The sequence below is a fragment of the Lissotriton helveticus genome, chromosome 8, assembly GCF_964261635.1.
Source record: "Lissotriton helveticus chromosome 8, aLisHel1.1, whole genome shotgun sequence".
Lineage (NCBI taxonomy): Eukaryota > Metazoa > Chordata > Amphibia > Caudata > Salamandridae > Lissotriton > Lissotriton helveticus.
Genome location: NC_136069.1, coordinates 72,224 through 88,755, shown reverse-complemented (window position 1 = coordinate 88,755; position 16,532 = coordinate 72,224). Strand labels below are relative to the sequence as shown.

General features: G+C 44.0%; 1 protein-coding gene across 2 annotated transcripts in view; it reads left to right on the top strand.

The window, feature by feature from the left end:
• LOC144772193 (uncharacterized) overlaps positions 1 to 16,532 on the top strand; it is a 93,717-nt gene that overhangs the window by 22,348 nt on the left and 54,837 nt on the right. For both annotated transcript variants that reach the window (XM_078656320.1, XM_078656321.1), the window contains exon 2: positions 8,122 to 8,248. In XM_078656320.1, coding sequence (XP_078512446.1) covers positions 8,122 to 8,248 — 127 coding nt within the window. The remainder of the gene's footprint in view (positions 1 to 8,121; positions 8,249 to 16,532) is intronic.

Here is a 16,532-nt window from a genome sequence, read left to right as displayed (position 1 = left end):
TGCATTGATTTACCGCAGTACAGACCGAGAGATGGCTTCGGGTGGTGATAATTCCACCACTCCTTTGGGAAGCACAGACTCCTCGGAGCGCCATACATTGATTCAACGCAGTACGGACACAGACACTCCTGTGGAAAGCACAGACTCCTCGGAGCGACATATATTGATTCAACGCTTTACGGACGCAGAGATGGCTTCGGTGGCGATAATTCCAGCAGTCCTATGGAAAGTACAGACTCCTCAGAGCCCCATACATTGATTCAACGCAGTACGGACACAGAGATGGCTTCGGTGGTGATACTTCCAGCACTCCTATGGAAATCACAGACTCCTCGGAGCGCCATACATTGATTCAACGCAGTACGGACACAGAGATGGCTTCGGTGGCGATACTTCCAGCACTCCTATGGAAAGCACAGACTCTTTACTTGTTCTGCAGGAGCTTCAGTGATATTCTCTATCTTCCATTGATAGCGCATGAGAATTACAGAGCATGGACCTAAAAACTGAAATCCCAAACTGGACCCTATCTGCAAGAGGTCAGAGTGCACGATCTGTGCCTTGGGGGGGAAACCAAAGGAGCCTTAAGGAGTGATAGTCCTGGTGCACGTGGCACAGAGCCTCGAAGCTCTCACCCATGGGCACTGATGTATTTGCGCACCAGCGACATGTTTAGGATAAAGGAGACCTGAGATCAGTAGGGCCTTCCTAGAGCAGTATTGAATGTGATCACATAATATTTCTATTTACATTCACTGTTCACTCCTTAGCACTATACCCCAGGATTTACATACCGCAAGCCAGCCCCAATACCTGTTGGTAAAGAGAGTGGAGTATGAGCTCCCTATAAGCTCTGTCCTTCTGCTAAGACTTGCAGGCAGAGGTCGCGGAGTCATGGCGGAGCCAATGCACCATGGCCTCAGACCCACAACTCGTGTAGCATGGAGATTAAGTCTGGTATCTTGCCTCCCACCCTAAGCTAAAATAAAATAAAAAACACCACCCTCTGCAAATATTTAAAAAATGAAATACTTAGTGCTCTGCTATCCACCCCTAGCACACACTGCATTACCTCCCATCTCTTGTCCACATAAAAACAAGCAGTGGCAAAGCCAATAGATCGGGCATTGGCTGCAATTCCTTTTGCTTCGACTATGCTTATTTTGGAATGGTGTTTGTTAAAAATAATTGCTTGGGGAGCTGCCGGACTTTCGCCAATTCAAAAAAGAACATTTTCTAAAGGAAAACCAATTTTGTGGTCTCTAAAACACACGTTATCGTAGTAGTCCCTGGCGATGAAGGGAACTACTTTGTGTGCAGATGAGATCCTTGTGAAAGAGCAACATGCTGTCACTCACAGCACAGTTAGTCAGAGGCTGAAGTGGGCAGACCCGTTGCCTCATTCTTCATCGTGTAACGGGTGGAAGAAAAGTGTGAATCTCATAATTAAAGACCATTGCGTGAAGAAGGATGGTGGGCTATAAATAAGAATAATATACATGTAATTTTAGTAATATCAAATGGTCTTGGCTAGCCCCAGACCTGCACCTTTCATCAAGAAGGAGATAGAAGATACATTTCTTCTTGGATTCCACAAATAGCCGAAGACCTGGCTTTTCTACCAATCAATCAAAATACTTTATTTCCAAGGATTACATTCTTATAGAACTATTGGACATTATGATCATAAAAATGAATAACACACATTTAGATAAATTTTAACCAACACATCACTTTGGCTAAGCCGTATATACACTTAATTTCCGACGTTAAAAGACAGCAAATGGTAGACAACTCAAAGTATTTTCAAAAAGGGGGCAGAAAGAGGGAAAAAGGGAACCATGCTCACCCTCCTTTAATTAACAGTAAACATAAAACCCTTGAAACAAAGGTCGAAAAACCTGGCTTATCAGTGACTAGTATTCACAACACTCGCTGGAGTTGAAATCACTATGTTTTGTAAAAGAAAGAAAAAGATTTTTCTTTCTTGTGTCCCCTCACTCACCGGGGTTTCCCCACGGTGACATGCTTCATCATTGGGGCCATCCCAGTCCGCTGCGGACTGGGGCGTGCTGCGACTTGCGAACTACGTAGGAGCACTTTAAGTGATGGACTATGTGTGGTGCAAGTGGTGTTGTGAAGTGGAGTGGTATAATCTATGTGAGTTAAAAATACCTTCCTAGTGAGCTACAAATAATTTATTCCTGCGCCTGGGGGTATATTAAAAACGGGGTTGAGAGATAGGAATCCTACTGTCAATGAGTCAGGTATGCCTAGTTACTCCTGTCAACATGTTTCGAGCTCCCCAAGCTCTTCTTTAGGACTACACAGGGACCAGCCCTGTGTTCGCCACTCCTAAAACGTGCATCTTGGGATGCGGGACGGAGGTTGCAGCGTAGGTGATTATGCCACGAGATCCTGAGTAACCAAATTGGATAGGATATGAACAACTCTCCGCATTCCATGGGGCTCAGTTAGGTCCCGATTAATGTACTACGTGACAGTATTTCTACGTATGTACTAATGCATACCTTATTATTGCAGCATTTAATCTAATTTAATTTGTTCCTGATAAATACCTCACTTGAGCACGTTTTAGGAGTGGTGAACACAGGGCTGGTCCCTGTATAGTCCTGAAGAAGAGCTTGACCCAGGTTCACCAACCTGGGTCAATTCCCACCCTCAGTCACAGGATTTAATTCCGTAAAGACTTATCTGCAATTGCGTATGTAGATACAGGAAGAAATCTACGCTGTCCTACTCAGCTAAAAAGGGGATAACTGAATTCTAAACTTTAAGATACTGATAGTCCTTTTTCCAACTGGTATCAATAGCGCTTTGCCTGAGGGTGCTCTTTATATGACTAACTTGAGCTACTGTCCGTCCCTCAGTGCACAGATCTCGAGGGCTTTAACATTCCTATCTTAGGGTTCCTCTTGATGGGATCTTCGGGGCTCGGTTGATCTTCAGACTCCCGAGGAGATCTAAAGCCACTCCCCTACTACAAAGTTTGCATTGGCTTCCCATTAAAGAAAGAGTGGAATTCAAGAAATTATGTACGGCCCATAGGGCAATCTATGGCAAGGCCCCAGCCTACATTAAAGATCGTTTGCAGCTGTATTGCCTTATGAGAACACTCCGATCCTCAGACTCCCAGCTACTGGTCTGCCCTCGCTACAGGTTAGTGACTAAGGGAGGGAGAGCCTTTTCCGTGTTAGTTCCCCAGTTGTGGAATAGGTTGCCTGGGGTGCTGCGTGGGGAAGGGAATCTATTACGATTCAGAAAGAGCCTAAAAACACTACTGTTCAGTAAAAGCATGAGCACAGTATAATCTAGCTATGGCCTCAGCTTCCACCTTGCCAAGTTATTGTCTGTTACCATCTTTCCAAGCGCTTAGAGACCTGCAGGTGATTAGGCGCGATATAAAACCACAATAACAATAACAATAACAATAACAAAAGTTGCCAGTACCTCTGGCAAAATTAGCACTGACAATTTCTCACCAGGGGCCCCACTTTTGATTGAGAAATAGAAGCGCAAAGATCTGGCGTCTTCCAGCCCCCTCCAGGCCGCTGTTCTCCGCTCCCTTCCGGTAGCTTGTATCATAGCATTTTTCGGTAAATCTAGGAGCAGTTTCAAGGAATTACCTTCTAAGACATCCAAACAATCCGCCTATCCAATTCCAACGCCTCTGCACCATAAAGCGCCTGATGTATTAATTTGCCTTGTATCACTTTTTTACCTAGGGGTTCAAAGGTATAGCTACCAAATTTATGGTTGAACGTCTTCAGGCCGTTCACTTAGGTTGAAAGTATAAGTCTCCGGGAGGCCACATGATCATCCCACCTCAAATCATCAGAAAATTTCATGCCCAGATATTTATACTCCCGAACCTGCTCCAATTGCACATTGCCAAAGAACCAAGCAAAATTATTTTTCTTTCTAGCAAAAAACAAGGTTTTTGTTTTATCAACATCCATAATCCATTTGTTTTCCAGACAATAAGCATTCAAGGCATTTCATTTTCTAGGGAGCCTTAAAGGCGGTAGGTCCATCACTACCAGATCGTTTGCGTACATTAGAGAGCTGATGTGCCTGCCCCCAATCTTTGAAGAGTAACTGTGTGTATCGCATCACACCTGGGGGAGGTCTGCAATGAACAGACAAAACAGCAGGGGTGGTGCTAAGATGCACTCCTGCCGTAAGCCATTTTCAACTGGGATTTTCCTCGACAGGCTTCCTTGTTCATCTAGTTCAACTTGGATCCAATTATCGCTGTGCATTTTCATCATAAGGCTTAACAAAGCTCCAGATATGTTACATAGTTGAAGTTTCGGCCAAAGCCATAGCTTACTTCTGTCCACCCTGACGAAAGCCCCTCGGAACTCAATGAAGCAGCAGCAAAGACCCCATACCAACCTCATTGCCTACCTTGCGACTCCCCACAGTGTGAAATAGTGGTCCATTGTAGATGGGAGCCCAGCCTGACCCCCAGCCCTAGAGGCTGTAACATTACTGATTATGTAGGAAAGCATTAACGAGTACTTGCAATCATTTCTGCCTCCGCAAGATCTAGCTTGGGACACAAACACATTTTCAAGGTTTCCATCACTGTATAGCAAATATATAAAGGTGCACCAATCCTCCTCACTTATCAGAGCCTCTAGAAAAGACAGCTATGAAAAGGTTACTGAATTCACTAACTACTAAACGTGCTTACTGTTTTTGTCAATAATGGTGGCTAACATTAACTCCCAATTTAACCTATAGGACTTCCTCTTTTTATGGGCACATAGGTCACGTTAAGCAAGTTCCACAGCCACTGTTGCTGTTTTAAGCCGATGTCACTAGGATTTTACTTTAAATGCAGATTACTCCTATTTACTACTCTTCTACCCTCCCTAAAATCATTGTCAACTAGCTGTTTTCTTTGCCTCTTATACTACTAGCTGAGTGACGGCCCCCATTCACCAGTTTTAAGAGGGCTAACAATTGCTTTGTTAACCTATAATACCAATCCAACACATCTTGACCGTCTTTCAGGTCAAAATTCTCACATTCCATTGTGGAAAGAGCCTGCAATACATCTTCGGAAATCAAAACTCATACAGCCTGATTCATCAAGGTACCGTTTTGCGAGTCTCTAATAGCGATTCATAGCGAATCGCTATTGAGGACTCGCAAAACGGTATTCATGTAGGAATTGCTAAATAAATAGCGATTCCTACATATTCCTTATTTGCGAGTAGCAAATTGCTACTCGCAAACAAGGAATAACTCCCCATTCATTCCTATGGGCCAAAAGGCCCATAGGAATGAATGGGGAGTATCCCTTATTTGCGAGTAGCAATTTGCTACTCGCAAATAAGATAGCGATTTTAAGGGTGCCAGGGGTGTCCAAAGGACACCCTGTAGCACCCCTGAAATGCTAATTGAAACAGGTGTTGCGCACACACATGTCCAAGGGACATGTGTGTGTGCAACATGCAACTTAGAAAAATTCTTTAAAAAGCATTTTTCTAAGTTTTTGTTATTTACCGAGAGGTCTGACCTCTCGGTAAATAGCGGCCCAAAATTGCTAATTCGCAATTTTTAAATGTGTCATGAATAGCATTTAAGGAATCTCTAATAGAGATTCCTTAAATGCTAATCCTCGCATATTTGCTAATTCTCTATTAGCGATTTTTGCATTTGGGATGATGAATCCCAAATGCAAAAATTGCACTCGCAAAGGGCCAGATTCTCAGAATCTGGCCCTTTGCGAGCGCAAATCAGCTTGATGAATCAGGCTGATATTCTCTTATGGTCAACTACCTCAAGAGACGAGGTGTTGCTTTGGCAGGGAAAATAATCTTCGCTGTACTTCAGACTAAGGGCAAGATGATCACTAGGCCACAAATCTAAAACTCCCAAAAATTGTATCCAATAGCACTGGTACCAGGTGATAGTCAATGGGCAGATTACAAATACCATGTTTGAAAGTTTTCATAGCTGGGGTATCATCATTAAACCAACCATGAACATTGATCAAATTCAATTGGACCACACGAGACAAACTTTGCATCACCTTCTCTAGGATTTTAAGGAAAAGTGCTTTCCGTAATATTTAAAGCTAACCATACCTCTTTCATGGCCACATGAAGCTCTTTGAAAGTTGACCTTTCATTAAACCCCACCCCCCCTACCACCAATAGAGCATCTGGATACTCACATATCAATTTTCCCACATCATTATCCATATTTAAGAATTCACACTCTTGCTGGGGCATACACATTTAGACAAATCATTTGTTTTAGCCCCTCGTCATTGGTGAACAAATCGATTAAACGAGCAAGGACCCATACATACGCAAGTAGTTGAGTGTTTCGTTACCTCCTTCCCACAACGGACCGATACCAAAATGAGCAGTTCACCTCCTGCTCTCACTCTCATCGAAGCCATGGCATTTTGACCCAATGCAATAAACCCCTCCACAGCTGGCTTTTTATTAGTCCCACTAGGACCTAGATTTGGCTAGACTTGCAACTACTCAGCGCCAAGATAGCCTCTCAGGTGATAGTGTGCGCTACAGACCTGCATAAAATAACATGATGAAACATGACAAGATACAGAGGTGGGCTAGGTACACTTCTCCACAATGCTATAACCAAATGTAACACTTGACTAATGTATTTCTACCAATCTGCCTACAACCCACAAAGAAGTATTGCAGAAAGAACTCTCTCCCACATCATCATCGATGTGGCACGCGTCATCATGGGGTGCTCTGCCGGAATGTGGCACCTTCAGATGGGCTCAGTTTGATGAAGGGAGCTTTTTAGATATTGTTATACCCAGGGGATCTACATAGAAAATAGTTCAAATTGCCTCTAAGAATGCTCTATCACAAGTTCAAATTATCTTCCGGTCTATGGCAAGACTAAAAACATAAGAAAATGCCGGGAGTGTGTAAGTGCCCCTGCATCAGTACGCCGACGTGCTACGGCTGACTGTGGGTCACGCGGTCTTCATCCAGACCAAAGATTCCGCTGGTTTTAATCTAGTGAAACATAGATTGTCTCTACCGTGCATGCACCTGTGCATGCACCCATGCATGCACCCGTTCATGCACCTAAGCATACACCCGTGCATGCACCCATGCATGCACCCATGCATGCACCCGTTCATGCACCCGTTCATGCACTCGTTCATGCACCCGTTCATGCACCCATGCATGCACCCGTTCATGCACCCGTTCATGCACCCGTTCATGCACCTAAGCATGCACCTGTTCATGCACCCATGCATGCACCCGTTCATGCACCCATGCATGCACCCGTTCATGCACCCGTTCATGCACCCGTTCATGCACCTTAGCATGCACCTGTTCATGCACCCATGCATGCACCCGTTCATGCACCCATGCATGCACCCGTTCATGCACCCATGCATGCACCCGTTCATGCACCTAAGCATACACCTGTGCATGCACCCATGCATGCACACTGCACTAGAACTTTCCCGGTTGTTGAATTATTCTGGCTCGCTTGGGCCTCATACGGGCTCTAAGTGAGTATGGTCTTTTTGGTCACAAAGTCATGAAATAATTCCTTCCAGAGAATATGCCTAAATGTTCTGCTAGTTCCTGTGTAATAAGCTACTTCTCTCGATGAAGGGGTTTGTAAAGCTGAGCCAAAAATGGGCTGGTGTCTTGCATCCCCCTCCCAGCACTGATAGGTACCTCCCTGCGGGCTCCTTAGCATGGGCGAACAATTCACGGTTAGCTCAGGTCTGTGCACGCCTGCGCGATGCCAGTGGAACAGTGCCAGCATGCTCACCGACGGAGACCCGACCGATGCGGGTGAGACAGTCATCTGGTATTCTGCTGCTTCATTGGGTTTTTAGAGGCCTGGGCAGGGCGCTTCCCTTGGTAATGTTACATCAGAGGAAAGCAAGTTTTAATTTTCATTTTTGTGTTGTTAGAGAAGTGAACAACCATATTTTGAATCCTTTTGTTCAGGCCAATGGCTTCTAATGCATTCTGGCTTAAGTATTCAACGATTAGTGATAGTTTTTTGTATTCACCTTTCAATTCAGTGACTGCATTTTGAAATAAAGTGATTTAACATTTTCTGTTCCAGAACCAGAGGATGTTCCAAGATGTGTCTGCATACTTCCCTGAAGAGGAGTGGAAGCTTTTACAGGATTGGCAGAAGGAACTCTGCAGTAATGTGATGAAGGAAATTCACCATGCTTTGATCGCACTTGGTAATCGTACACTATTTGCCTTTAACTGCAGGTTTATATGCTATCTGAGTTGATCCCATAATCATGCACCCCCACTTGGTGGGAAATGTTGAGGGGGGATAAGTAGAGAAAAAAAAGTGATGATTAAGAAAGAGGAATCACTCTTATCTTGAGGGAAGTCCATTGGCTTCCCTTGCCAGCCTTCACCATCTTCAAAACCAGCTGCATCATTTACAAAGCCATCACAGCCTGGCTTATCTGGCAGGCAAACTCGCCATCTCTGGTGGTTCTCGGCACACAACCAACCAGGACACCATCAAACTGCAGACTAAGAAGTACAAGGCAGCAAGCCTTTCCTATCTATGCATCCAGGACCAGGAACAACATCCCTGTCATTATCAGTGCCACCCCAACACTGCTCTGATTTGAGAAAGAGTTGAAGACCCACCTCACCCCTGAGACTACATCTCAATTCATTAACCTTACACAACCCGGCAAAATCTCCTCTTACTTGTTGACTTTATGTTTGTTTTTGACCATGTGCAGTTCTACGCTTCCTTTTGGATAGGTTAAGTCTATAAAAATACCATGTACATACATATCTACATTCACACACACATGCATGCATATATATACACATCCAGGGATTCTGTCATAGCTACCATCACATGATATGTTTCTAGGTAGAGAACTGTTAATGAGACTTTGGGGTGAGTGGTGTGAAAGTGGTTCCTACCTCCACTCTCCACTGGTTTACCTGGGGTCAATCAGAGTGCTCTCCTTCTCAAGCCCAAAAAATGTCTGTCAGCTGTTTTCCATTGGCTGACCTCCGTCCAACTCAAGTGCAATGAAGACAAGTCAGAAATCATCCTTTATGCCCCCCCCTTAGTTCAGGGAGTCCTTGTGACCTTCTGAGTTTCCCTCTCCGGCTTCAATGGGGCTTCCCACAAAAAATCTAGAAGTCTGATTTGAGGAGAACCTCTCTTTCCTCATCCAAATTAACAGGGCCGGACTGGCTACCGGAGAGTTAGGAATGCTGCCGAGCTGCTGCCTGTTTTTATTGCAGTGGGGGCTGATTTCGTCCATGGAGACCTGCGTGAGCTTCGAAATACGGAAAGCAAAACGAATTTCGTTTAGCTCACGCAGGTCCCCATTAACGAAATCAGCCCCCAGCTCAGCAGCATTCCTAACTGCCCGGTAGCCAGTCCGGCCCTGCAAATAAAGAAGTTAGTTGGGAATTGTATTGGCATACTGAAAACTCTGAGGACATTTTTCCCACTTCTACCCAGAGCTGCCAGGGAGACTGTGAGTCGGGCCCTAATTCTTTCTCGGATTGATTATGCCAACGCCTAGTACATTGGTCTTCTGCATTATCTCCTGAACAAATTACAGGTTGATCAAAATGCTGCAGAGCAGCTTGTCTTTAATATTTCTATATGATCCAGCGTTAGTCAGCATTTGCCCTTACTACACTGGCTCCCGGTGGCTAAACCAATGAAGTTTAACGCCTTGACTCTGGTGCACTGGGCTCTTTATGCCGGTGGTCCCCCTTATTTACGCTAGCGCTTTCTGTTTTATTCCCCCGACCGGCATCTCCAGCTTTTGGCTCATATCCCCCGATATTGGCTCTCAAGAATGGTGGGCGGCTCCCTTGCTGTTAGAGCATCATCTGCCTGGAACTCACTTCTTTGCCCTTTGCAGAATCCAAGACCTTCGCCTTTCAAGAAAAGTCTGAAAACTCATTTGTTTGTGTAACCTCTCCATCAGGGCTTGAGTTGGGGTACCACGCAGGTGGACGGCGTCCCCCCACTTATTTTACCGGGAGGACGCCATCCCCCCTGCCAAACAGCTGGACTTCACTCTTAGGCCTTTCTAAGATGAGATCGGAGCTCACAGCACGCTGCTCAGGGAAAAAAAAAAGTATTTGTAATCTAGTCCATTAAATGTGGTCAGGTAGTCAATTCTGACTCTTGGAGGATGGCTTACAGAGTCCAGTACAAGGCACAGGCTCCCTCTGAAAGTCAGACAGCAGTTTTCACTCCTTGAAGTAAACATTACAGTAGAATGAAGAGGCGAGGTAAACAGTATGAAGAGTGGGTCAAGCATCTTGAAACTCTGTCCTGCACACAACAGGAACCTGGCAGACGGCCATCTGGCAGTCAGACTTCCAGAGCGGTGCTTTATGTGAAGGAGTTGGATGGTTATGTGTGGGAAGAGATGTTAAGAGAGGGGCACTAGGAAGTGATTTATTTCCACATGATTTCCAGGCAGGTTGTAGACAAAGGTATTTTGACATGCCACTCCCACCCCCCCGCTTCAACCACATCCTTGCCACCCTGCGCCAAGCAGCTAAGATTCCCTAAAATATCTTCGGGTCCAGAGAATAAGAAAAGGCAGGCTGACATCACTGTATATTCCTAGGGCTTCTGGATTCCAGTTAAAACCCATTATGACTGATAAAACACCACCACATTGAATATTTGTTTATTAGCCAAAACTGTAAAACACTGCATTGAACTTTTACTACTTTGGTTCCTTCTGGTATCAAGCAGTATAAGTGCAGACCATGCCTCTAGGCACTTTTCTGTGATGGATGCTCCTGATATGACTCACTTTGACCAAGTTATGCCCCTTAGTACAGCCTTGTGAGCATCCCTGAAGCCTCTACAACGTACTTCCACTCTCGCTATGGGAGCCTGGCGCCCATCCTATGACTTCAGCTCAGTGTTCACTGCATCTTGCCCTGTAGTGCTCAGCAGGTTCACCGCTGGTCTCTGAGCAGTGTCTCAGTCTAGGACAAGAAGCCCCTACGTGATCCGGTCTTTCTTCATTTATCGCAGGACCATGTTTTTCTTTCTGTAAGCTCCGTTAACAGGATTGTGGTAACAAATATCAGTGTGCAAATGCTTTGCTCTGGAACCAGTGTTCTCCCACAGAACACTACAACCAACACTCCTATTCTTAGGTTTACGTAGTGATGGATAAAAGCATTCCTATAGGAGCAGAATACCGTCATTCGTACAAAAGGATCAGTGTTATGTTATTTTACAAGGGTATATGTATAGCGCACGTACACCAACAGGTTTCTTGGTGCTGTGACTTAATCACAAAAGGGGGTGGTGATGGACGGAGCATATGAACCAATCAAACACTCACACCCAGACAAAAGATCTGGGTTTGATCCATCAGGGGTGGTGATGGACGGAGCATCTGAACCAATCAAACACTCACACCCAGTCAAAAGATCTGGGTTTGATCCATCAGGGGTGCTGATGGACGGAGCATCTGAACCAATCAAACACTCACACCCAGTCAAAAGATCTGGGTTTGATCCATCGGAGGCTTGTTTCCGGTCCGGGGAAGGTATGGCTTGGCAGTTCGGGCTGGACCATGAGGCACAGGGTCAGACTGATTTGCATATAGCCATGTCTGAACTGGAGTGGCAGAGTGGGCTAAAGAACGGTGATGGATCAAACCCAGATCTTTTGACTGGGTGTGAGTGTTTGATTGGTTCGGATGCTCCGTCCATCACCACCCCCTTTTGTGACTAAATTACAAGCATGTTCAGGGCTCCTAGGCCACTCACAGAGGTCCCACAGCTGAATGTGAAGACACTGCACTGTTTTTAATGCATGCCTTAATTCAGAAAATGTATGAGTTTGTGTATAAACTGTAGGCAGAAAAGACAATCATTTCCTAGTATGTGCTGCGAATTGTGAAGCTTTGGCAAAAGAGGCGCAAGGACCATTCTGAGCCTGCACACTGAGGTAGATAGAGCCGCAGGATTGCCAGGGTCAACTTTCATTCCTATTGCTCCCATGCCAGAATAAGTTTGAACTTATGATGTCGAAACCAACCTTGACACTTGGCATCATTACCTTTACAAAACTCTGTGACTGCATGTAGTGGAAAGCTACTGAGAGGCTCTCATTCTTTCCCTCAAGATGGACGATGCACTATAATAGGGCATGATGCACAGAATACAAACGTAAAGTGCCTTGTGCAACTGTCACCGATGCACTATAATAGTGCATGATGCACAGAATACAAACCTAAAGAGCCTTGTGCGCCCGGCCGCATGCAGTCCCCGCACTGCTTTAAAAAAAAAAGCCCTGGTAAAAATCAAAGCATTGAGGTGATCAAATAAACAATATACGACAGACAAGGCCCAACAATGTAAAATAAACTTAATTCATGTTGCAAACTGCGCGTGTATATGAGCCAAGACACCCTGGAAGGAAGGAAGCGTCTTTACTACTGTAGCTTCTTCTTCATACAGCAGCACAGGTAGCTGCAACCAAAGATCAAATAGCATGAAATCATTTATTATCATGCATTTCCTCTGTGACCAGGCAGACAATAATCGGACCCGACATTTAAAATACATTTATTAGCCCAGTTCATTCTTGGTATCCGTAGGCAAAGAACAGGACCGAGTGACCCTGGCTTGCAATAATTGAGCATGGAGCACCACACTACTTGTGTCTCTTGTCCTCAGTAGGAAATCTTCATTCAGCAAACCTTTGCCATTTGAAAAGAGCAACAGGAAGGTGTGTTAAATGTCAACCACGCACTGTTTATCTGCTACAGTTAAAATATTCCAATACCTCAGCCGCTCCCCTTAGTAACACCAGTATATGCACATTGTTGCGTTTCACAAGCCTACACTTTCATTTCAATTACAACACTCGCAAATATAATATTAAATATAACACAAACCAATACCACAAAAAGTTAATAAATATACACATGGTTTTAATCCTATTGTATAGTCAAAAGACAATCATTACAAAGCACACATATTATGAAGAATGCATATACAAAGCATCAAATTCAAGGAGGATCTTCCAACCATAACACAGCTCATCTTTGAATATGTGCACCTCTACTTTTATGTAGCTCTGTGCCCATTAAATTTGTTAGTAACATGTAGGGTAAACCGGTGTACCATAGGTTGTGTCTTTTCAATCTGTTGTCGCGTTTCGGTGGGAAAGTTGATGAACACCACCTTCTTCAGGACTGTTACATAAATGATTCCTCCCCAAATAGACTCACGCAACCATCTGTCGATCCCATGAGAAGTTGATCAGTCATAGTTTTATTGAGAACCATTCCCCCAATCCTTGCAATCACTGTATCGCTGTGGTAGGAGACACTAACGAATGTAAAGTGCTGCTCTCCTTGAGTGCATCATTTTTTGTGTTGAACACGATGGCAGCGAAATTAAACTTTCAAAAGCCTTTCATTAATATTCTTCAATGTGGCTGCTTTCTTCCAAATGCTTCTACTAAAGACTTTTGTGCGTAGTTGAAGCTTGGGGGCAAGTGACATTTTTTTTTTCTTTCTTTCTTCCTGAATTAAAATCCTAGCATGGTGCAAACTAATGTTCATTCATGCACTTCCTTGACAGGGGTGAGACTGGACTGCTGGGAACTGGGATTTAAGTACTTGGGAATTAGACAGGCAGGAAGGTGAGAGAAACACTAAGAATTTACTTCATAGAGCAAATGTAATGAAACAGCACAAAGAAGGGAATTATGAGAAGTAAAGAATGTAAGAATAATTGATTGTCTGCGTCAAGCCGTGTTTATGTGGCAGCTCCCGCGGGCCAATACCGAACCACAGGCGCTAAAGTCCTAGGCACCAACCCACACGGTGTGAGTGCAATTGAAAGTTTTTCTACCCCTTGCTTATAGTTATAAATCGTGGCCCATTAATCATCTGCTCTTCTAACCACCAGGTAAAAGGCCATCTATGTATGAGTACTATCACTTAATCTTACACTGGTCGGCACTTTATCTACTCTTCCCTTCCATGTTTACGCACCTTCTTTTCTTTCCTCTTCCTGTGTCCTCAGTTTTTACTTTCATGCTGGCTTTTGCACCCCTGCCGATGCACCACCCCCACCTCTGCTGGCTTTCAGTCACACTGGATTTTCTAGTGTGCCCGCTTTGTTTTCGTCTACCTCCACCCACCCTTCGTCGTCAGGCTGTACCCTCCAGAACAGCACCATCCCATGTTTGCTGCCTCCCGCCCCCTGCATAGTTTGCTGTTGTGTCCTTTCTTTTGTTCTAATTCTTGTTAAAAAATATTTTGGAGTTATAAACACGATGCTCCTGAATTCACATGATGCAAACACACAAAATATCAGAGCTGCAATTGCCTGGATTCATTGCACTAGAAGCTGGAGTCTCAGTGACCCAAAATGCTGGCTGGTTTGTGACCGTAACCTGAACACTCTGTGATCCATAGTTAACCTGGAAATGCTCAGAGGCAAATAAATGGACTTGCAGTAAAGTGGCTACTATCAAGGGAGACAATATGGTTTAACGGGCAGAGAGTACTTTCGGCCAAGATATTGTGTGGCCTACACCCCGCAGCATTGTAAGAGTGCAGTTGGCCCAGTCGGAAGCTATTCAATTTGGTCCACACTCCCTGGTTTGACAGTAAAACCACAGCCACTAATTGTGGTGCAGTGATCTCCTCAGACGCCTGTGCCCCGGTGCAACTGGGCCTTCTGCACTATTGATAACTAACTCCCCATGGTCGCATCACGAGCCAGTGGTGAGGCCCATCCATAGTCACAGACTTTCTTTTTACACACCACTGTAAACTGAATAGTTCTGTACAATGTATTCTCTTGATGCAAATAAATACTACAAGTCCCATAATGCGTCTCCCTGAGGTCGCCAGCCAGGTTCTCCCTGTTTGTATTTTTCAGTCGGCTTCTTATATAAAATAACCTCGACGTACCGCCGCACACATGTTTTTCTCTCCCAGGAACGCATTGCAGTGATGGGTACATTTATAAAGATGCTTCAATACGAACGGATACATTTGCACCACTTACGTGCTCTGTAAATACTTTAGCAATAAAACACTGCAAATCGTTTCCTTCCAGTGTAAATGTTAAATATCCGTTGAAACCATAGCATTCTCTAAAGCGTCTGACAATACCCCGCATCCCTCATGCATCTGTTGTCTTCTTTACATTTAGTGTCCTGCTGTGGTTAGTAAAATTCCTGTTTGATGCTGCCTGATTTTGTTTACATTGTGTGTTCTTCTTCTACGCGGTGTACTAACAGCTATTGTTAACAGTTCATTGACATACACATTAATGCTTTGCTATTTTAATTTCACATCTTTAATTCTTAGGTCTTCCATACAGCATATTCCATTTCTTTTTCATCCTTCCTTTGTCTTTCTTTAACCTTCTGCCACTTTTCTTTTCTTATTCTTTCTTTCTCTCTTAATATTTCCTTTCTTCTTTCCTGTCTCTTTCTTTCTCCCTCCCTGTCTTTCTCTAATTCAATGCCCTTCCCCCTTTCTTTCTCTCTCTCCCTCTCTTTCTTTCTCTTCCTCCCTTTTCTCTCTATTTTCTTTTTTCTCCCTTTGTTTCTTACTGCCACCCTCCCTTCCTTCCAACCCTCTTTTTATACCTTTCCTACTTTGCTTTTATTCTTTCTACTGCCCCTTCGCTTCTCCCTAACTCCCATGGTCCCTCACTTTCTCGACTCTTTACACGCTCCTTCCCTTTCTCTCTTCCAGCTTCTGTCCCTTTCCGTGACTTCTTCCTTTTTTTGAGTGTTTAGCCTCTTAAAACAACACTCTCTGGCTCCAGAGACATATCTCCCCACTTTATATTATAACCAGTAACAACTTAATATATATTGCCTTTCTTAACAAACAAGTCATAACACTTCAACAGACTTTCAAAAACTTTTATTGCACAACTATTCACCAAACTACAACTTGCAACTGTTTTTTTATTATTGATCACAGAGGCGAAACCTAATGGATTTGACAATGCTTGTTTTGTATTTGAACATGCCCTGAAACATTAGAGCTTCTTTCCTTTCCATTTGATTAGTTCTTTTACAACAAATAATGTTGTATTCCAACAGAACCGTTGCGTTGTCAAAGCAGGACTCTCAGAGAATACATGTCAAGGTTTGTTGGGAGAAGGGAGGCGATTTCAGGGTGTTTGCATCTTAAGCAGATTTAATTGGCTGTATCTGAATTTGATTTGAGATGTTTAAGCTCGTTCTTAAGCATGATGGTCATGAATATGGTAGACCACAGTACCACACGATGGGAGCAGAGCGAGCAGAAACACTTAAAGATACATCTGGTCATGCAGTAAAGAAAAAGAATAAAAAAGAATACACATTTGTGAGTAGAAAAGAGAGACAAGGTTTGGTTGGCCTTTTAAAAGTCCATGTGGGCTAGTATGAACCTTCTTGGCTTCTGTCCTGTTTTGTTGTATTTTACTGTAGCTCACTGTATTTGCATGAACTGAAACATT